The sequence below is a fragment of the Sminthopsis crassicaudata genome, chromosome 2, assembly GCF_048593235.1.
Source record: "Sminthopsis crassicaudata isolate SCR6 chromosome 2, ASM4859323v1, whole genome shotgun sequence".
NCBI classification, from domain to species: Eukaryota; Metazoa; Chordata; class Mammalia; order Dasyuromorphia; family Dasyuridae; genus Sminthopsis; species Sminthopsis crassicaudata.
Genome location: NC_133618.1, coordinates 294,666,598 through 294,689,532, shown reverse-complemented (window position 1 = coordinate 294,689,532; position 22,935 = coordinate 294,666,598). Strand labels below are relative to the sequence as shown.

The 22,935-nt window shown below is 36.1% G+C and overlaps 1 protein-coding gene and 1 long non-coding RNA gene across 23 annotated transcripts in view; one reads left to right on the top strand and one right to left on the bottom strand.

Annotated features, from left to right (window-relative positions):
- FOXN3 (forkhead box N3) overlaps positions 1-22,935 on the bottom strand; it is a 497,018-nt gene that overhangs the window by 261,797 nt on the left and 212,286 nt on the right. For all 22 annotated transcript variants that reach the window (XM_074289758.1, XM_074289764.1, XM_074289761.1 and 19 more), the window contains one exon: positions 19,589-20,145. In XM_074289758.1, coding sequence (XP_074145859.1) covers positions 19,589-20,131 — 543 coding nt within the window. In that variant the 5' untranslated portion in view covers positions 20,132-20,145. The remainder of the gene's footprint in view (positions 1-19,588; positions 20,146-22,935) is intronic.
- LOC141556156 (uncharacterized) overlaps positions 1-22,935 on the top strand; it is a 74,704-nt gene that overhangs the window by 38,692 nt on the left and 13,077 nt on the right. Inside the window, exon 2 of the long non-coding RNA XR_012486444.1 lies at positions 22,172-22,352. This is a non-coding gene — a long non-coding RNA (uncharacterized LOC141556156). The remainder of the gene's footprint in view (positions 1-22,171; positions 22,353-22,935) is intronic.

Below are 22,935 nucleotides of genomic sequence, written 5' to 3'. Positions count from 1 at the left end.
GATGGAAAAATGACTTGAGAAAGTAAAGAATGCCATAGGATGCTATCAGTATTCGAGAAAACAAAACTTCCCAGAATGAACCCAGGTTTCATAAGTCAGAAGAAAATACCTTCAAAACAAGCTTATGATTCAAAGATAATGAATCTAGAGTTAATCAGGGTAGGCACTTAGTTAAGTAAAAAATCCTTTTAAGTGTCCTCAAGATATACTTATCTCTGCTTCTGAGACAAGTTAAGTTTTCTCCATATCTCATCTCTACCAACAAGCAGATTCTCTGCTAAGGTCATGAAAAAATTGAGTGTTTTTTTTTTTTTTTTTTTTTTTTTTTAAGGATTGTAACGTTAGTTAAGACATAGTAGCTGTACTACTAAGCACACTAAGTAATAGCACAGAGACCTTAAAAAGGTTAATAATGTATCAAATAAATTTCATGGGTGTATCATGATTTTGAAAAATCAAAAAAGTCACAGATTTTTCATACTACATGATTCATTAACAAAAAGTCAGTACAATCAATGATTCAAAAAAGGAACATAAAAATACCAAAGAAAAAATTTTATAAACTACTCAAATTTAAGTCACATCTAATCTAGGCCCATGAAAGATCCTAACCAAAGGTTAAATGAAGGTGACGGTATGGTGTCACCTGGCCAGGAGCCACAAACGGGTTACATTATGGACCACCATCAAGAAATTGGGCAAAGAATTTCATAATGGCCTCAGCTTCTTGCAAAATGAAGGAGGCAGGCTAAGTGTTAAGGAATTGATTCCTTCTCTAATTATCTATGATTCTGTGACAAGATATCCTTATGGTAAAAGACAAAAGGTACCTAGAAGAGTAAGGCACCGAGAAAACAATTATTTCTAAATGATTAAAACAGTTCTGTAATTAGACTGATACCATAATAATCTTCACTAAGCAAAGAACATAGGGTAATTTGAAAAATGGGGTCTGGACCTCATCCATATTCTGCCTTCTAACTGTAGTTGCATACTCTTGACTCAGTTCTGAGTCCTCTTTTCTTTCTATCGACTAAGAGCTTATCTATTCCCATGGGCCCAGTTAGCAGTTGTAGACAGATGACCCCCAATTCAACATTCTCTGCCCTAAAGCCCAGTCTACACCTTCAATTTCCTGCTTAGCATCTCAACTTATATATCCTGTGGACATCTCAGACTCAACATATCCAAAACAGAGTTCATCATTTTTCCCCCCAAAATCCACTTTTCTTCCTATTTTCCCTGTTTTTGTTAGGGGCGTCTTCATCCTTCTAGTTACCCAGAGTTCTCTTCCTCTTCTTTATTCATATAGGATCACTCTTTTTCAGGCCCTCATCATCTCTCTTCTAATTGGTCTTACCTCAAGTTTCTCTGATCTCCAATCTATGCTCCATAGCTGCCAAAATGATAATTCTTGAAACAAAGGCCTATGTTACTGCCTTGCTCAAAAAGTTCTAGTAATTCATCCTATAGAATGAAATACAAATATCTCTGTTTGGCATTAAAAACACTTCACAATCTGGCTCCAACCTCTTTCCACACTGCTTATATATTAATTACCTTCACATAATTATACCTTCCAGTGTCTCTGTCATATTTGCCTTTCCTCAAACACAACATTCCAAACCTATGTTAAAACACAGAAAAGAGGCTCTCTCATTCCTGAAATGCCCCCTCCCTTTCCTCTCCTATCAGCACTTAGGATACCTAGCTTCTTTCAAAACTCAGCTAAAAACTGTTCTGACAGTCTCAGAGACCTTGGAAAAGTCCCTTAACCTCTCAATGCCCTAGGCAATTCTAAGATAAATGATTGCAAAGGGAGTGCCTATCAGAAATCAAAGAGGGACTACCTTAACCAGAAGTTCCCAAGTTCAGTTTCGATCCTAAGAATCCATACTCAAAAATTAAAACTTTTGTTGCCTATTTTTGCCCTACATTGCCAAGGCCATTACAATGAATTAATGTGCAATGAGTTAACCTCTGACAGGTGCTGCTGATGGATCCAGAAACGCTTCAGCCAAGTAAACTGAACTGAATTGAATCTGGCAAACTACAGTTTGTTCAATGATCTCTAGTTTCATGCAACCTCCAAAGCCCTTTTTCTGTCCCATATTTTTTAATTTAATTTTTTTTTTTTTTTTGTGAACAACAATCTATTTTTCTCTCTCTTCCATCTTCCCTATTAAAAACAAAAACAAAAACAAAAACACCTGTAGTTAACAAATAGACAGTCAAATAAAACAAATTCTCTAGTTGGTCATGGCTAAAAAAAAAAAATGTTTGATTTTGCCCCCTAGGTCCAGGAGCACAAAACCCAAAATCCCAATATTCACCTGGCAACACTGCACACTGACAATCACAAAAAACCCAAATTCAGATTAGTTCAAATCACAGGTGATTCAAAGAAGATAAGTCAGCCAAAGCATATGGCTTGTCAGGAAGAAATAACATAAAAACCAACATCAAGGACTCTTAGGACTTTCCAGTTGAATGGAACTGATTGGATGAAGCTTTCTCAAGTTTGAGTCACATGATTCCTATACTCAGTTGAGCCTTGGGTTTCAGGAAGTCACATGATCCCTGTTCCCAAGGGCTTTGAACCTTGGGTCCCAGAGGGACCCTGGGGGGGGGGTGTCACATGATCTCTGGAGGGATGAAACTTGAACCCTGGGATGTAGGAAGATAGTAAAGTTACAGGAAGTGATGTGACCCATAGGAAGCAGACAAAATTGGTGACCATTAGTCAAGGATGGTTACAGCCTTTTAATCTATCCAATGAGAAGGCTCATATCTTTTGCTTTTAAGTTCTGGACAAGCCGGAAACTGGCCAGGTTCCAGGAGCACATACCTGGAGCTGGGAGAGCTCTAAGGTGTATCTGGGACTCTCCCTCTCTTTGTATCTGAAGATGTTTCTGATTAGTTAATTTGGGAAAGGGTGTCTTGCATCTGTCCCACACACAATTACTTGGACACACTAAAAGGATATCAGAAATATTGCACAAAATATAAAAAGATGTAGAAGAAGGATCATAGTACCGGAATTGGAAAAGATTTTCTTTAGAGAATTTATGAAGAAGAAACAAAAAAATTGACATAAAGTTGGGGGAGGGATTCTGTCTGTATCAAGGAAAGGAGAATTCACACTGATGAAATAATGTCAAGTATTCGTAGCAGTGCAGAGAGAGAGGGTGAAGGAAACTTAGCAGGTTCATGAGAAATTTAGACACAAGCCTACTACAGGGCTATCTACTTATAAGTACTCAAACTTTACTCACAGTGATGGCAGATATGGCAGAGACAAGAAGATCAGAGTAATATGGTCTGGTCTATTTTATGTCTGACTTTCACCAGCCCAAAGAGAGTAGCCATAAGTCAATTAGGAAAAACTATCCCAATCACTGATATAGATGAGAGAATAGAAATCATGACCTTCAATCAAACTTATTAAAAGAAAAAAAATTCACTTCTGAGCCCCTGAACTCACTTACTTGGTTCTAAAACCTTAAGCAATAAAAGAATCATCTGTTAATGTAAGCATTGGCCTGTTCCATAATTCTGAAGCAATGCAAACATTGGTGGTGCAGTGTAAACATAGGTGACATAGCAGATAAAGAACTGGGTCTGGAGTCAGGAAGACCCAAATTCAAATCCAACCTGACAGTTAATAACCATCTGATCCTGAGCAGGTAATTTAAACTCTGTTTGCCTCAGTTTCCCATTTGTAAAATGAGGTAAATAATACTACCCATTTGGGGTTGTTATTAAAGAAGATAATACTAAAACACTTAGCAAAGTGTCTGGTACATAGTAAGCACTATATAAATGTTAGCTATTACTATTATTATTTAAGAAAAAACTCTAGTCTATTATTTAAAATTGCCATTAAACTCAATAAGGCCTAGACTACATAGAAAAGGAAAAGATAAAAGACCACTTCACAAATTTCAAAATATTCAAATTAACACTAAATAGGCTTTCTAAAAATCTTTATCAGTAATTCCATTCAAGTGGAGAAGGCTTGGTAGAATAGATAGTATAGCGTAAAATACAAAGACTAGGTGTGGCTCAGATACATATCTATAAAGCCTCGGTCTTAACCAGTGGACCTCAGTTTCCTCCTCAATAAAATAAGGCGATTAGGATTGATGGTTTTTTAAGACCTTTCCAACTCTCTATCTATATTTTAATGAATTCCCTCTACCAATCAGTAACTTAGCTTCAACTTAAGAGTCTTTTAGGTCATATGTAGGTGAACTGAGATGTTAAATGACTTGTCTATAATTACACAGCTATTATGTGTGAAAGACAAGACTTGTGCCAAGATTCTCCTGACTTTAATATGTCCCAATAGTATCTGAACAAAAGAAGAAATTGTTTTTGTTTTTGCTGAGACAATTGGGGTTAAGTGACTTGGCCAGGCACACATCTAGGAAGTGTTATAAGTATCTGAGGCCAGATTTTGACTTCAAGGCTGGTATTAGAAGAAATTCTAAAAAAGAAAGAAAAAGGAAAGGGGAAAAAAAAGAAAAAAGAAAAAAAGAAAGAAAGAAAGGAAGGAAGACAGAAAGAAAAACAGAAAGACAGACAGAAAGACAGACAGACAGACAGACAGACAGACAGACAGACAGAAAGAAAGAAAGAAAGAAAGAAAGAAAGAAAGAAAGAAAGAAAGAAAGAAAGAAAGAAAGAAAGAAAGAAAGAAAGAAAGAAAGAAAGAAAGAAAAAGAAAAAAAGAAAGAAAGAAAGAAAGAGAGAGAGAGAGAAAAGATTAACAACTATGGGGGAAAATGCTCCAAAATCACTAATCATAAGGGAACAACAAACCAAAACAACTCTGAGATTTCACTTCACAGTTAGAGAACTGGCAAAAAAATGGGAATAGTCACTGTTGGACGGGGTGTGGAAGAATAGGCACATCAATGCATTATTCCTGGAACTGTGAATTAGTATAACCATTCTAGAAAGCAATTGGAAATCTGGAAACTCTGGAAATTTGGAAACTCTACAAAGAAAGTGACAAAAATATCTAAACCCATTGGCCCAGAAATTCCACTCCTAGTTATATATCGCCAAGGAGGTCAATTAAAAGAACAAAATGAAAATATTTATAGCAGAATTTTTTGTAGAGGCAAAGAACTAGAAGCAAAGTAGACAATCATTAGCTGAAGATGGATAAGCAAATTATGGTATAAGAAAGTAATGAAACATTGATTGCTGTGCTCTAAAAACTGACTATAATCATGGAAAACATGGGAATGATGAACATATAGAAGCGTAGGAAGGCTTACATGAACAGGCATAAAATGAAGGAAGCAGAATTAGAGAATACACACACATACATAAACAAAGTAAATGGAAAAAACAATTAAAACTGAAGGATACAAAATTAGACTGACCAAAATTGACCCTAAAGTAGAAGTAGAAGGATTTCTTTTACCTGCTTCTCAAAAAGATAGGAAACTAGCAGTGGAGAACACTGCCAAAAAATGTGAGACTTTTTCAACCTTTTTGTTACTTTTGAAGTACCTTTTTTCCCTCCTTTTTAATATTTGCTGTAACAGATTGTTCTCTGGGAGGTAGAAGGGTGACAGTTACATTGGGAAATGCAGGTGATGTAAAGACAAAAGTCAATGACTGAGGGGTAGAAGTTTAAACTGAAAAGAAAATAAAGTGAAATAATCACCAGATTCGAATTTTAAAGAGTCTGAAGTTCTATAATTCCACCTCTACCATTAAGTCTGAATATTATCTAAAACATTTTATTTCTCTTTCTGGATTTCTGGATCATAGTTTTATCCTCTGATAAAGGAAGAATTTGGCCTAGGTGATATCTAAAATCCTTTACAACTTGAAGTTCCTTTAATTCTGAAGAAGGAAAGGAAAGTGCACTTTACAATAAACTAGAGTATAATTTTTTTATTTCTCTTCTAAAGGAAAAAGAATATTGGCTCAACCTACCTCAAGTGACAAAGCTTCATTCAAGAGTTATGTCCAATTCTGTGGGTCATGGGGAACAAGGAAACCTTGCTACAGGAAATGAGACTACCAAAAAAAGTCTTAAGATAAACTTAGAGGATTTCTTGATATCTTTTTGTACACATATACCTCCTACTCAAATACCTTCCATGAATCACCACTGTTTATAGGACAATAGCCAAAATCCTTAGCATGTCATTCAAGACCCTCTACCATCTGGCACTAACTTTGCTAACCTCATTTCTCACTGTTACCTTAAATTAAATGAAATGGCTTGCAAGATACATCATGAACATTCTTATCTTCCATTAAGCTGCTCTCTTTGCCTGAAATTTCTTTCTTCTTCCTACTTACCTAAGTCTTAGTCTTTCTTCAAAATATATATTTATCTCAGCACCTACCTCCTGCTTGGATTCTCATGCTGAATTCATCTGTCCTGTGTCACTTAGTATATACTATCTTGAGTTATTTTTCTTATGTATATTCCCTCTCTCTCTAACTGGGCTGGAAGTGCCTTGAGAATAAGGACTATATGTATTCCCAATACTAAAATGGCCCTTTATAGAAGTAGGAGCTCCATAAAATGCATTGATTATAATGACAATATCAAGATTTATAGGAAGGAAGGTCACAAAATTTCCATGTCTAGAAATTTTTAAAGACTGGGGCAGTCACCAATGTATACTGCATTACTTTGCATTGGTTCTTTCTTTATGCAAGGGAGAAGCTGAACCTCATGACCTTGAAAGGTCATTCCAGTTCTGCAATTGCACACAATTTGAGGGCCACTGGCAGGAAGAGGTTATCACTAATGAACAGTTTCACTAGCTTGGCAACAATCAACAAACTCCATGGAGATAAAGACAACAGAAAGGCAGTGAAATAATATGAAACACTGAAGGGGAGAAGGAGGGAGTGAGAGAGCAACCTTCTTCCAAGAGACACAATATGGCAACAAACTGGAGGGAGTGGGTGTGCACACAAAGATCTACAACTTAGAAACAAGGGCGTAACCAAAGTAAGGGTCAGAGTATAATAGCAGATAAGCTATAGTCTCAAAGTTCCTACCCCACCATGATAAAATAATGGTTACACTAAATGTTTAATTTTCTTGTTCAATACCTATGCCCTTCAGGAAAAGGGCAGCAAGGACAATGTAGTATAATGATCAGAGCAATGGATGTGGAGCAAGGAAAACCCAAGCTGAAACTCTGACTCAGATACTTGCTAGCCTGGTGATCCAGAACAAGTCACTTAACCTCCAGCCATCGCATCCGTTTGTGTTAAAATAGGAGGGTTGAGCACAGTGACTTCTAGGATCTCTTCCAGCTCTTAAATCTACGATCCTCTGATTCCATCCTGAGGGAATACAGCATAATGACAGTTGTAAAGAAGACGGAACATTTGGTTTTTTAAAAGTCTCTATTATAAGTAATAAGTATTATTGTTGAGGAACTATTGAAGTTTTAATAAGTTTCCTAGAAATGTTTCCTTAACATTAAGGGGGAAAATCAATTCCACAGAGTATCTCTCATGATCTACTTTACCTGAGAGCAACTACTTCTGTCTGAACCCTCCAGCCCTTCCTTCGGAAGGCCAAAAAACAAATAAATAAAAATTTAAAAAAAAAATAAATAAATAAAAGACTGATCTTAACACAAGCAGGGCTAGCAACTCTGACTATCATTACAAGAACCCTACAGAATGCATCTAAACTAGTTTGGTCAGTTTATCCCTTTCCCTGCAAGCAGGAAAGCCGCCACATCAGTAACTCCGTTGCTACGGCAACTGCTTACTTTCCATATCAACCGCAAACTGGTTGTCATGGAGACACATATACAAGAAAAATTCTTCTCTCCAGCCAGGGACCAGATGGCAGCTAACTCGGGAAAGTCATGGGCTAAAGGGAGCGGGAGGGGAAGAAGAGGGGGGGGTGAGAGGAGGGGAGGTTAGGTTCTGCTAAATGAGATATTCACTGTAACACATTTCTGTTTCCCCATCAGCAAGGAGACTGAGCCCTTGACCATGCTTACAGGTTTAGCTTCCCTAACAAGAAGCAAAGGTTCCCACTTTATTGTGGGATTCTCTGAAATCCTACACTGTCAAATAGTCAGTTATCCTTGAGACAACAATTAGATAACAGCTCTTACCTCATATTCCCCATTGCTCTCTTTCACTGTAACACTCAACACCAGTTACATTGCTTCAATTTTCCCTATCGTGTGCTTTTGGGAATATAATTTACAGCAATAGTTCATTAATCAAAACAACAATTTTTGCTTAGTTGAAGTTCATCCTAAAAAGTCTTTTTGAATTAACAAATGCTAAAAAAAAAAAAACACAAAAAAAAAAACAACTTCCCAAAGTGGGGGTGGGGAGGCTACTTTTCCAACACAAGAAACCCTTTAGTTGAAGTTTACAGTTTAGATAAGAACCTAAAAGCAGCCTTGGGGAATAAAGAATATCACACCTCCATTTTATAGATGAAGAAACTGACAGATTATGTCAGTTGTCCCAGATCAGGTATTAAGGGGCAGAAATAGAGCTTTAAACCCCAGTATTCTAACTCCAGATCTAAAGTTCTTTGACTTACATGACCAAAATATATGTTATCTTTTTCTTTGGATCTAGATTCTCCAGATGACCAAATCTCAGACAATAACAATGTAGCAAAGAAAAGATGGAAGAATTCCATGACTAGAATATCAACATTAAGGCTTGAAGTCTGGTTCTGTTCTATTTTACTGAATCTCTAATGTCACTAAATTGGAGTAAAGGGGAAGGGGTTGACTTTTTTTTTTTTAATTTTCAAATTCCTATTCTAACTAAAAAACACACAAAAATTTTGATTACTCAAGTTCTTAGAGTATGATATTATTAAATTATATATATATATATATTTTTTTTTGGGGGGGGGTTCCCTCTTGAGGTCAGGACAATCAAAGTAACTGATAGGACATGTGGGGGGACTTTAGTTAAATGGAAGAACATGCTAGATTTGAGTCAGAGGGTTCTGTGTAACTCTAGAGATTGGGGAGCACTCTCAAGGGCCCTAAAGAAGAGTATGACATAGATGTTCCCTGTGAATAGCCTGTATTCATGAGGGTCCCAACAGCACACCACGTGCCTGAATAAGGAAAGCACAAAAGCCTATTCCTTACCTACAAGGACTTACCTACAATTTTATGTGACCACTATTCAATCACTCTTGAAATTACTGTAGGGAAGGTAAAGGGAGTAGAACAAACAACATTTTATGTATCTGAAAGCTACCTTCTTCATTTCTTTCATCTAATCTCTAAAAAAAATTTTTTAAAGAGAATAACAATACTTAGAGAATAGGAGAAAGGTATTCTTTTCTTTCATTTTCATAGCATGCTTTTATTGGATCAAGTCTAGATTCCTCAACTGAACATCCCAAGCTTTCACACACTCTTTGTTTCTACTCTTAACATGCCTTCTTCAGCCTTATATCTCCTTATACCTTCATCACATTCCCTTCATTATTATCCCAGAGAAGAATTCCCTTTATTGAACCCTAAAACCTATCTTTCTCTCCATTACCATGCTATATACATTTGGTTTCCTATTTTATGTCCCAAATCTGACCATTCCAGAATTTTAGAGACAAAAGGGACCTTAGAAGTCATCTAGTCTAAATCCTTCATATTTCAAATTAATTAACCAATATCCTATGTGGTGAAATAAGTATAGTGAAAAGATAGCAGAATTGATATTTGGATCCATGGATCTTTTCATTAATTTCAGTTTTTTAAAGAACAAGTTTATAACAATTTGGAATTATGTCCAAAGCACAACCAAACCACGCCCTTTGATCCAACAATACCACTACTAGATCTGTATCACAAACTGATCATAAAAAAGGGGAAAAGACCCACAGGTGCAAAACCGGTTGTAACAGCTCTTTGTCTAGTGACAAGGAAATGGAAATTGAAGGGATGCCCATCAAATGGGGAGTTGGTGAACAAGCTGTGGTTATGGAATAGTACTGTTCTTTAAGAAATGATAAGCAGACATATTTCTAAAAAATCTGGAAAGACTTACCCAGATGCTGAATGAAAAGAGAAGAACCAAGAAAACACTATACATAGCATCAGCAACATTGTTCAATAATCAGCTATGATAGACTTAGCTCTTCTCAGCAAAACAATGATCCAAGGCAATTCCAGATGGAAAATGCTATCCATATCCAGAGAAAGAATTGATGGAGTCTGAATATAGACTGACGTATACAATTTTCTCTTTTATTTTTTCATAGTTCTTTTCTTTTGGCCCGTTTCTTCTTGCACAACATGACTAATATGTAACTAACTATATTTTTAAATGATTGCACATATATAAAATATATTAAATTGCTTATCATCTTAGGGAGGGGATAACTAGGGAGGGAGGAAGAAAATTTGAAACTCAAAAAAATACTTTAAATGAATGTTAAAATTGTCTCTACATGTAATTGGGAAAAAAAGACTATTGAAAAAAATAACCATTTCATAATATTACTTTTCTAGGAAGTCCAGAGAAGCATAGCAGAAAGACTAGACTGAATCAAGTTTACTGGCCATAATGACCTTGAGCAAAACCACTGCACTTCAGAATCTTCATTTGTAGAATTGGGGGAGGGGGAGGGAGAAGAGGGAGAAGTAATATTTATTGCAAGGTTATTTGTGAAGAAAGGGCTTTGCAAAAATTACAAAAATATTATATACTCGAAAGGCAGCATAGTATGGTGAATAGAATCAAGAGTTCTTTAAAGAAGTGGGTTCAAGTTCTAATTCATATAAACTGAGGGACTCTGGGAAAATCATTAATTTCTCACAGTCCCAGGAAACACTTTAAGATTATAAATTGCAGAGCAGATGCTGATTTCCATTGTTAAGAAGAATTCCTTACAGAGATTTGACCATATGGATGAAACCACAGTTGTGATTAATAGAGATAAAATTTACACTTATTATTAACCTCAATCTATAAAACAATCCCTTACTTTGTATCCTTTAATACTTGTGACAGTCTGTGTATTATTATTTAAAAATATTTTCTAGATTTTCATTTTTTTCTTACATATTTTATCTTGTCTTCCCATCTAGAAGAGTTTCCAATAGAGACCAGAGCGTTCAATTCTTTTGTATCCTCTACAATCTGCAAAGAGGATTATAATTTTAAAACCAAGACTTGAATTCAGATCTTGACATATAAGTTTGATGTTCTATCTCATAGCCACCTATCCATTTCTAATACTTGTTCATTAAACTATCAAGATCTCTATAAATATGAAATCTAGGGAATATCCACTAAGAAGATGTTTTTCAGTGGAACTATGAATCAGTACAATCATTTGGAAAGCAATTTGAAATTACACAAATGAAGTGACAAAATTGCTATACTTTTTAAATCAGAGATTCCGTTAGTAGCCCAGTAGCCCCATGCCTTAAGGAGGTCATTGATGAGAATGTGCCTATAAATATATATATACACACAACATATTTATAGTAGCATTTTTTCTGACAGCAAAAAAAGTGAAAATAGAGCACATGCCCATCAAATGGGAAATGGCTAAACAAATTGTAGTACATGTACAAAATAGACTATTATGCTGTTAAAAAAAAATGATTGTGATGGTTATAGAGAAGCATAGGAAAATTTATCAATTGTTACAGAGTGAAGTAAGCAGGGCCACTAAACAATATACACAATGACTACAACAATGTAAATAAAACAATACCCCCACACACAAAAATTAAAAGTGAAATGTTGCAAAATTATAAAGAACAAAGCAGAAGAAATGTGAAAAGACATTCCCATCCTTCACTCCTCTGAAGCGGTAGGAGATACACATATACTACACATTTTTTCAGAACTTTTTAATGTATAAATCAGTTATGCTGACTTTTTCTTTTTATATATTTCTGGGAGCAAAGGAGAAAAGATACTAGTAGAAATTATGAAAATATTTTTAAATGATCAACAAAAAGTTATTTTTAAAAAATAAAAGAATTTTTAAAAAGAATATGCTTTAATAGTAATAGCTAATATTTATATAACAGTTACAATCGGGCAATGTGCTAATAAGCATTATCTCATTTGAGTCTAATAGCAGGGAGGGGACCTCTAAGTACAGTTATTTCTCTAGATGAGATAACTAAGGCAAATTCTTGCCCAAGATCACACAGGTAATAAGCCTCTGAATCCAGATTTGTATTCAGGAACTCAGGTCTTCCTGCCTCCTCCGGGTCTGACATTCTATTCAATGAGGTACTTCATTGTAAAGCAAGAAAAATATATGTGAAGCAATCATATCTGATTCTTTATGAACCTACTTAGGATTTTCGTGGAAAAGAGAGTGGTTTGCCATTTCTTTCCCCAGCTTATTTTATTGATGAGGAAACTGAGGCAAACAGGAAACTTGCCCAAGTCACACAACTATTTTTGCTGCACTTGCTTTCTTTCACTTTAATGTCTGAGACCAGATTTGAATTCAAGAAGATGAGCCTTCTTGACTTAGGGCTTCACTACTTGTTGCCTCATTTTTACACATACCATATACATATACTACATTCTTCTTCCCCCCTCCCCCCCATAAACATACACATACACACACTTACAGTAAAGCTTTCTTATATTCCTACAAACTGAAAACAGTGAACTTTTGAATTGGGCCACAGAAAGGTTTTGGAGGTACAAACAGGTGACCCATTTCACTTGGGCCAAGAACTTGGGAATGAATACAACCAAAACTTGAAAATCAAGGACACTAAGACAGATATACTACTAAGCTTCTGGACTTCTAACACTACAATTTCCTACTAAATAAGACCACCCACCCTTTACCCCCAAGTCTTTAAATTCAAAAACTTCCTATGATTCTCTCCAGAACACACCATTAAATGCTGAGAACATAAAATAACTCATTTCTGGAAGATAAGGGAAAACTTGACTGATTCCTGATCGACTCATCTTTATTATTACTAGAAAAAAATAAACCTGAAGGGCATAACATTACTGACATCAGATCAGCAGTGTATCCTACCAATTAAAAAGTAAGAGAGATGGCCCCTAAACTATCCTCTATCTTTTATTCTAATCTGACACAGAGTTTACCTGAAGAAACATTCCTGCTAACTACAAGTTAAAGAAGGAACTTCATGGACACTGTCAGCAACAGCATCTGCCAGAAAAAGATAAGATCTAAAAGATACCAGATAAACATTGGGAAAATATGCTGGGAATTATATCACCACACCTGGGTCCAGAGCAATGTGTAGCCGGACCTTTTAAAGAGGGTTTCTCAACAAACTGAAGGTAGACATCCTGGCCAATTTTCATATAATCTTAGAGTAAAAAAAAAAAAAAAAAAATTTCTGATGAATGTTCCCTGAAATATGAATACTAAAATCACATATCTGCCTGGAAAGATCCCATGATGGGGATATCACTACCTCATTTCATTTCTGGACAGTACTTATTGTTTGAAAATTATCTTCCTCTAACTCCCACTCATTGCTGCTTCTGGTCTTCCCTTTGGGGCCATCTCTCATTAGTTGTGTATGTCTTGTTGAATTGTGAGAGGTAAATTCCAGGAAATGGGGTGAAGAGTTAAGACAAGAAAAGTACATTACAAATAAGACATAACAATTAGGGAAGCAACCACAGCAGAAATCAGGACAACCATCAGGTTAGAAACAAGGTAAACAAACAAATCAGAGGGTAGATACCCGAAGGTACAGTAGGCAGGACAACCAAAGTCCATTCAAACAGTTAGAAAACCAGGTCTATAGGAGTTGAAGAAGCATAACAAGAGACCTGGTCAAAGGACTTAGCAAATAACCAGCAAATAGGAATCCTTAAGAACTGTCAGATGAAAGGAGGCCCTAATTACAAAGGCTGCCAACTGCCTCAGCCTCCCTGTTTTTATTCTCCAATCATGCTGGTCAAAACAAATCTTTGCTGGGTCTACTCCTGAAAAAAGCCCTTACAGGAGATAACTAAAAATTACTTCTCTGGATAGTGAGACACACTTGAATGCAAGTGAGACACAAACCATTTTCTGACACAGTTTCCTGACATCACATTAGATGGCCTCTGCCTATAGTTCGCATAAGGATATGACAAAATATTTTCTCCCCTCACACTCAAAAAAAAAAAAAAAAAAAAAAAAAAAATTCTGTGAGCATTGCAAACATAACAAAGGTGGGGAAATAACATCCTACTAACTTTATGTCTCATCAAGTGGCATCTGTAAAATTATTCCCATTTTATAGATAAGAAAATAAAAACCTCAGAGAAGTTTTGTTTGACTTGACCAAATCATAGCCAGTAAGTGGCTGGACAAAAATTCTAAGGCAAGTCTGACACTAAAACCCACAGCCCTAACTGTGGCAGGCAAGACAGAATTTCTATAGACTTTGTCATAACTTGATCCAATTTGCAATCACTTATTACTAAAGGGTTTTAGTCTCTAGATCCAAAGGGCACTAATTAATATGGCATTTTTCCACTAAAATTATCTCTCCCTCAAAAAAAAAAAAAAAAAAAAAAGAAAAAGGAAAAAAAGAAAAAGTCATACCGAGGACTCTGTGGCTATTTTAGTGGGAGATGAAGCTTCAGAGGCCATTTCATTTTATCAAGTGGAGAGATTAAAAGCTATTATTATATCATATTTTTGAGCATATGGGGGTGCTATCACATAAGAGACAAGCTCATCTGCCAAACCATTTTGCATTAAAAAAAAAAAAAAGAAAGAAAGAAAAGAGAAAGATAACTGACCACAGAGATAGGGAAATGATACTTTGAAAGTCAGTAACAATGGGGTTTGGGAAGTGGAATTGTGGGAATTTTTGCCCGATCACAGGGAGAAGAAACAAGACAGATTGGGAAAGACTTGGGAATTAAGTAAAGAGGCTAGCAATTATAAGTTTAATGCAAACAGAATGACTTTACCATCTATAAACAACAGGATTTTGCCATACAAACTCCTGTGTTTACCACTGTCTGAAGGGTATACATTGGAAGACACATTTCCCCCAAAAAAAGTTTTCTTAAGTTTTTTAGGGCTAGAAGAAGAGATCATTTTGCCTCACCACTTTTATTTCCATGACCAAGAAGACAGTATTTGAAATTACTTGCAAAGGATCACACAGAGTCAGTGGCAGTGCTGAAACTAAAACTCAAATCTATTAAGTTGTTTTGTTTTCTGCCTGACCCCAATGTTTCCTTATACCCAAAAATGTAAAAGTTCTTCAACTTTTTTATGCCTTGGACCTCATGTGCAATCCAAGGACACCTTTGGAGAACAATGATTTTAAATTCATAATATAAAATATATTACAAAGGAAAAGAATTATATTGAAATAAAGATACATATTTTTCCCCAAGCAAGTTCATAAACCCCTCTCAAATCTATCCACAAACCCCCTGAAGAATAATTCTAGATTAAGAATCTCTGCTCTAAAGAAATAAATGGCTTTCATAATCTCAAAAGACACTGTCTTCTGACTAAGGTCTCAGTAGTCCCTAAGACAGACTTATTGTTTACAAACGATAAGTATTTTGAACAGCATTCTGTTTAAAAATAACAGGAACAGATGATGAAGAAGAGGATGAATGTATGTTCTAGTCTTCAAGACCAGCTTTTATTTCTTTTTTAGAAGTACTAACAGATTTACAGGATAGCGGGAAGCTAGGATACTTAAAAAGATCATTCAGGGGCAGCTAGGTGGCGAAGTGGATAGAAGACCAGTCCTTAATTCAGGAGGACCCGAGTTCAAATCTGGTCTCAGACACTTAACACTTCTGCTGTGTGACCCTGGCCAAGTCACTTAACCCCAGCCTCAGGGGGGAAAAAAAAAAGATCATTCAGTCTAAACAACCCCCTTGCTAAAGTCATACAGCTAGTAATAGAGATGGGTTTTCTATTTTCTGGTCCCAATCCATTGTCTCTCCTACCAAGCCACATAGTGTCAAGAGTCTTTGAAATCTTAATATTTAAAACTTTGTCTGAAGAATAACTTTTTTGTGAAGTAAAAAGCAGAAGTTTCTATACCTCTCAGAGCAATACACACATGAAATTAAATTCATTTAGAGAGGGCTAAGTCAATGTATCAATCAACAAGCATTTACTAAACACTTACAGGAAAGAAGGAAACAAGCATTTATTAAATGCCTACTATGATGTGCCAAGGACTTTGCAAATATTATCTCATTCAATCCTCACAACAATAGTAGGGAGAATAGGTATTAGTACAACACCCATTTTATAGATAAGGAAACTGAAATAAACAGAGATTAAGTAACTCAAACAGGACCACCCAGCTAATATGTCTGACACTGGATTTTAACTCAGGTCTTCTTGACTCCAGGTCCAGCACTTTATGTATCTACATTATCATCTAACTGCCTTATTACCAGGAGCACTAAGAATATATCAAATATCAGAGTCCTCCATCTCAAGGAGCTTGGATAAGTATTTTCAAAATATATACAAAATGTACACAAGGTAATTTTCATAGAGCAGGAATTGACAATTGAGAGGAAGGAGGAAGCAGGTAAACCTCTATTAGTCCAGGCCACAAAGCACTAACTTCCACTTAGAAACCTAGCTTCTGTTAGACAAACAGCAAAGGGGGAGGAGGATAGAAATGTCTAATAGGTCAAGGCAGCATTCATGGCTTCATTCAAGGTTTGAAGCAAGTACAAAGCTTCATTTCCTGTCATCCAACACACATTTCAAATATTATCCCAATGCTAAATTTCAGTACTATGTAAGGAAGATAGCCAAGTAAAATTCTCCAGATGAAAAAAAAAAAAAATGAGTTTACAGGAAGAGCAAGTCTTTTAACTAGCAAAGAAATATGGGGCCCTGGTTTATTTTTCCTATGCTATGAAATTCCTATTTCCTATGAAATTTTGTATACTTGAAAATGGTCCCAAGCAGATCCCAAGATAATCAAGGAAAAAAAAGGGTGGGGGGAAGCCTCCAAAAGCTCTTGCTTTCTTCTCATGGGATCACACATCTTGGCCACAGACACCTAAACCACAAAGCTTCCTGGAAGCCCATCAAAAACGTGTCAATACAGGTCAGAATGGACAAGGCGGCAAAAACTCAAAGACATCGAAGGACTAATCTTTTCAAGTCCTTAAAACAAACACTTGTTCAATGGTAGGTATCTGAACTTGTTCTGAAAAGGGCACCAAGGTAAACATGACTGAGAAATTGAGGGGGGTGGGAGGAGAAGGGAGCTGAGTTTAGCTTCTCCCAGTGTGGGTATATATTGACACAACACCAACTAGCAGTTGCCTTCAATTCCCAAAACTAATAAGTAATCCTCCAAAACTTTCTCATACTTTGGAATTAATTTTGTTTTAAATTTCAGAACAGGTTGCTTACTGAGTTACTTTTGTGCACATGTATAGAATGTATCAAACATGAAGCTGCATACATGTTGCAACCTGCAAAAACATTTCCCAACAGGCTGAAAATCTTGGTGAAAGTTGCTCAATTAATAATATGAGGCATCTTTTTTGAATGAAGTGGGAGAGAGGGGAGCTTCCTTCTAAGTGGTTCTGCTTTTAGAAGGGTAATACATGACTTTTTCTTTGTTTCAGGGAACCTGCCTTTAAACAATCCCAGGGCTGCTAGTATTGTAGCTTAAAATGAGTACGGTCTTTTTTGCTAATGAAAACCATACTTAAATCCTAATGCACTTGCAGAAGTTAACAATTTCCCAACTTTCAGGCATCAAATGCCACAATTCCTCAGAACAATTGTATGACAGTGACCAAGTGCAGCAAGCAGACCAGTCAAAAGCACAATCGTAAAAACTGAAGGAGACTAGAGTAATGGGATCTGCCATTGCTTGTCCTAGGCAGTGCAAATTCAGACCTTAAGCCTACTTTAAAAGAGGGAATTAAAAGAGGGAAGCTAGGTGACATAATGAATAAAGTGCCAACTATAGAGGCAGGAGGACCTGAGTTCAAATCCGACCTCACATACTTACTAGCTATGTGACTCTGGGCAAATCATTTAACCCTGTTTGCCTCAGTTTCCTCATCTGTAAAATGAACTGGAGACAGAAATAGCAAACTACTTAAGTCTCTTAGCCAAGAGAATCCCAAATGGGATCACGAATAGTGTAAGACATGACTAAAACAACAAAACAGGGAACTCAAAAAAAAAAAAAAAAAAAAAGACCTGAAAGTAGATCACTTATGAATATACAAATCTATCCACTTTAGACAGGCTTTTTCTGCCAGAGATCAAAGCCTTAGTCCTTCAGTGTCTAAATCCTCTTCTTCTTCCTTGTGTTCAACTTTTCAAAATCTTGAATATGAACTCTGAGTGAGATGGATTTTATAAATCCAAGAAGCAAATGTAAAACCATTGCTCTTTACATTTCTCCATGAAGTTTTCTTCCACTCAGGACCTAACTAGTTTCCTAGTTTCCCAATTCCATTTTAAACCAGAACATGGAGCCTAAAGCCCAAATTCTGCATAGCAGCTAACCCCACACAATAGCTATCCCTGATACCAAACTGACTTCAAAAACAAAGTGGGTTAGAGGTAGGGAGAGAAGAAAAAGGGAGAAAAGGAGAAAGAAATAAAAGCAAGGAGGAAGGGAGGAAAGAAGGGAAGAAGAAAGGAAGAAAGAAAAGAAGGAAAAAAAGAAGAGAGGAAGAAGGAAGAAAGAGGAAAAGAGGAAAAGGAAGAGGGAAAGAAGAGAATGAAGGGGCAATTTATTGTAAATAGTGATGACATTCAACTTCAGATCTCAACTCATTATTCCAAGTCAACTGATACTGCAAATAGTCTGCCTATTATCCCTGAGAGCCCACATAAATGATGAAAAAAAACCTTCACATTTCAGATATGAGTTACTCTAGAATACAATTCTGCTAGTAGTTTCACACAAAGTAGCCACAACTTGTCAACCATATAAGCAGTTAAAGAAAATAATTTTTGCAGCTTGACGCTCCCTATTTTTGACTTTATACCAGAGGCACTCTGAAATCTTAGAGGAAGGTCTCTATAATACTCATTTTCATGACAGAATTCAGGCAGCTCCCCCTTTCTCCAGGTTAACAATTCAGATAAGATACAGGCAACAGCTTTCTTCTGTATATACACCTTTAATGATCAACATGCTTAGGTACATGAAAACTTCAGCATTTAGTGACTACATAGGGAACTTCCTTGAACTCCAAAACCCAAGCATTCCTAACCTAAAAAGACTGAAGAGTAATAACATGTATTTCATTCATGTAATGATGGTGTGAAAATACAAGCAGTAGTCTCAGCAATAGTATCTTAAAACTATGTTAGACTAAATATGCATAAGGATGCCAGCTTTGGGGGGGTGGGAGACAAATGAGGAAGAATTCTTTTGGATGTCTAGACAATGAGTTAAATAAAGTCATAATCGGCCATCCTAAAGACTGTGCTGGTTTTTTCAGCATGGTGAACTTGCACTCCCTTAAAAGGAGATCTTTAAAAGAATGTGGTTTCTTTTTTTCCCCCTTTAACAGAGAAGATTAAAACAAAATTAGCAGAGGCAGCAACAGAATTATATGCATCATTTCCAGACCTTGAAAGGCTTACCTGGCTTCGGTCTTTATCCACTTTCTTAAAACACTTATTCAATGACAAATTATGTCTCACTGAGTTTTTCCACCCTGTGGGTGCATTTGCAAAATATGGAAAATGTTCCAAGATCCAGTTGTATATATCCTTTACTGGTAGTCGCTTAGTTGGAGAGTCTTCAATGGCCATAAATATGAGGCAGCTAAAAGAATAAGGAGGTTTACAGTTGGGGTTCTGCCTGGCATCATAGGGCATATCAGAATGAGCAGGAGATGGAGGAGTGTCATCATCAATGTCCTGAACAGGGCTGACACTTCTGAGGACTGAATCTCCGAAGCTTTTTAGCAAGTTCTTACTCTCATGCAACCAGTTCAAGTTAGTGAGCTCTTCATCTTCCATCGCCCCCTTTTCTAATCGGATGGCAGGCAAGGCAAAGTCGAGGTCATCGTCATCATGAAGGGACTTGGACAAATCACTACTTCTGTAACACTGGCTCAGGCCACTGGAAACACTAATTCCTGAGCCCTCTGGCTTCTTACTGGGAGGCATGACTGGACCCATTTAGGTGGAGACTCCTAGCAAAGTAAATTTGAGAGAGAAAAAAATAGCTGGTAAATATAAAAAAGTATATAAAACTAACTTTCTTCCTCCCTCCTTTCTTCCTCATCTCCACTCACATACTCCCCTACATAGACATATTTCTTTAAGCAATGTTCACATTATTTTTCACATAACAAAGCTAATAAATGGAAGCCTTTGCAATTCAGAAGAGTTAGTGATTTTAAATAGGATAGCAACAATGACAAAGGAAACAGCAGAATATTTGTAATAGTACATCATACACATAAACCATTAATGATAAAGCATAGATAAATAAAAAAATGAAAAATTTCACTCTAATCAAAGAATAATATCAACATGTTTCTGGTTCTGTACTAAAATTCAAGTGACTTCCGCTCTCCCCCATATAAGTTATTATTTTTAACACCAAGATTTCACCATCACCAGGAGCTAGGAAGAGCAAAAATTAATATTTCTATCACATATTAGATTTTACAACACAATTTTCTCATGATCCTATAAGAAGTAAAGTTAGGTTATCTCCATTTTACAGATGAGAAAACTAAGGTGAAAATGATTTGCCAGATGACCATGTAATAAGTATCAGAACAGGGGATGAAGTCCATAAATGCTGAAAGTTAGGGAGCTCAATCTTGTTGCTTTCCTGTGTTTCTCTGGTATGAATACTTACTTGTGTCTACATTCCTCCAAATCCCACAATAAATGTTACTGAAGGAAAGCAAAATAATATTTAACTATTTTATGTATTGCATTGTATATACAACATCACTGTACTTTCACATATGTGTAGGTATATATGCATATGTATACATATATACACATGTGTATATGTAATACATATATATGTATTTATTTCCATTTCGGTGGATATGTGTGTACAAGTGTTATAGCTTAAGGCAATTGTTTCAGATTAAGTTCAGCTGTTCCCATTTTGAATATATCCCAACAATATTGTGATTAAATTGTACTGCCAAGAGAGTACATCGATTGTAGTGCTTTCTTGGGTTTTTCTCCCATTCATAAACAAGAAAATCTTTTATTTTAAGTATAGCTGCATAGTCTGAAGAAAAATGAGGAGGAACCCTACTTATCTGGACTGAAACAAGAGACAGGTTTATTTCCTTAGGCAAGAAGACCTACAAATGAAAAGGCAGTAACTTCAGGCATGTATGAAAGGAATTCAGAATCCATGGATTGAAATTAAAAGCACTGAGAAGGAGAGGGATCAGAAGAACTACTAGTGACTTTAGAAGCAAGAGTGATACATGTATTGCTACACAATTATATTTCCCTAGTTTTATCAGTAACCTAGAACAAGAAGAGTATAGTAAAATGGCAACAAAAAAATAAATGAAGGAGTGACAATTAGTTTCCAAAAGAATGACATACACAGATATGAAGTTTCTAAAATCGGACATTAGTTTAGAAACACAGCAGAAATGATGCACATGGACATTTGGATTGCTGTTTTATAGCTGAAAGATTTTTTTTTTTTGTGGATGTGGTTACTTTTTTTAGTATGTTGTTTAAAAGGGCATGGAGGAAACCCAAGCTATACATTTTGGGCACACAAAATGCCAAAGCCTATCAAAAAAAAAAAAAAATAGACCAAGAAACAGAAAGACTATCTGCAATAGTTTTGACATTCAAAAGATCATCATAGGATTTGGATCTCAAGAGAGATTTTAGCAGTCATATAGTACAACCTCCTCACTGAGGAAACCCAGAAAGGGGGAGGTCAAATTACAAAAGTAAGTAAATAGCAAAGTCAGGCCATAAACCAAGATCCTCTGACTCCCAAACTTGATCTAAGGATTTCTCCACTGGAGCAACATGTATTCATTGACTTTCCAAATCTAAAAGGGAATCTCTTCCTCATCTTTTAACCCTTGGGATTTCTCTTATGGGCTTATTATAATCTAATTTGTATTAGAATTTATCTGTAGACAAGTCTTATTCCTTTAACCAGCTCCCAGAGGCCATGTGGCTCTGTCTTATTTATATTTGTATCTCTTCCAGTATATTACATACACTGGGGCTGGACTTTTGGCTTTGATGGAAGGAAACTCCCTGGATGAGGAAACTCTAACCAAAATGAGTCCACACCTTTTTCTGCAAATCTACTCTCAGAGCTATTTAAAGCAAATGATCATTTCAGTGACTTGACTAAGGTCACACACAGTCCACAGGAAAGCACATGGTAAGTGATTAATAGTTGGTTAGTTGTTTGTTGTCCTTTGTATTTGAAGAAGACCAAAATGGCATCACTATGTTAGAATCAAGTTAGTGTGTCCTAACTTGTGGCTGATCACACCAATTTGAGCTTGGAATGCTCTGCCACAGGTAGACACATATAGTCCCTATGAACATTTGAGGTAAAAATGTTTACTGAATGACAAACCTCTTCCTGACTGCAACAGACTGCCTACCCACTTGCTACCCTTACCACACAGAGACAGACACACATATAGGAAAAAGAAAGGAATCATAGTTTTATAGAGCACCTATAATGTGCCAGGCACTGTGCTTAGAGATTTTCAAGTATGTTTTGACTTGATACTTAGAACAACCCTTTTACAATTGAAAAAACTGTGGTTAAGTGACTTGCCCACAAGGGTCACATAACTAATAAATGTTTGAGGACATATATGAACTAAGGTCTTCCTGACTCCAGGATAGGTTATCTATCCACTGTGCTACCTAACTGCCTACACTCAGAGGAGAGCCTTAATAACTATTATTTTGAATGAATTGGAAAAAAAAAAAAAAAAGAAATACTTTTT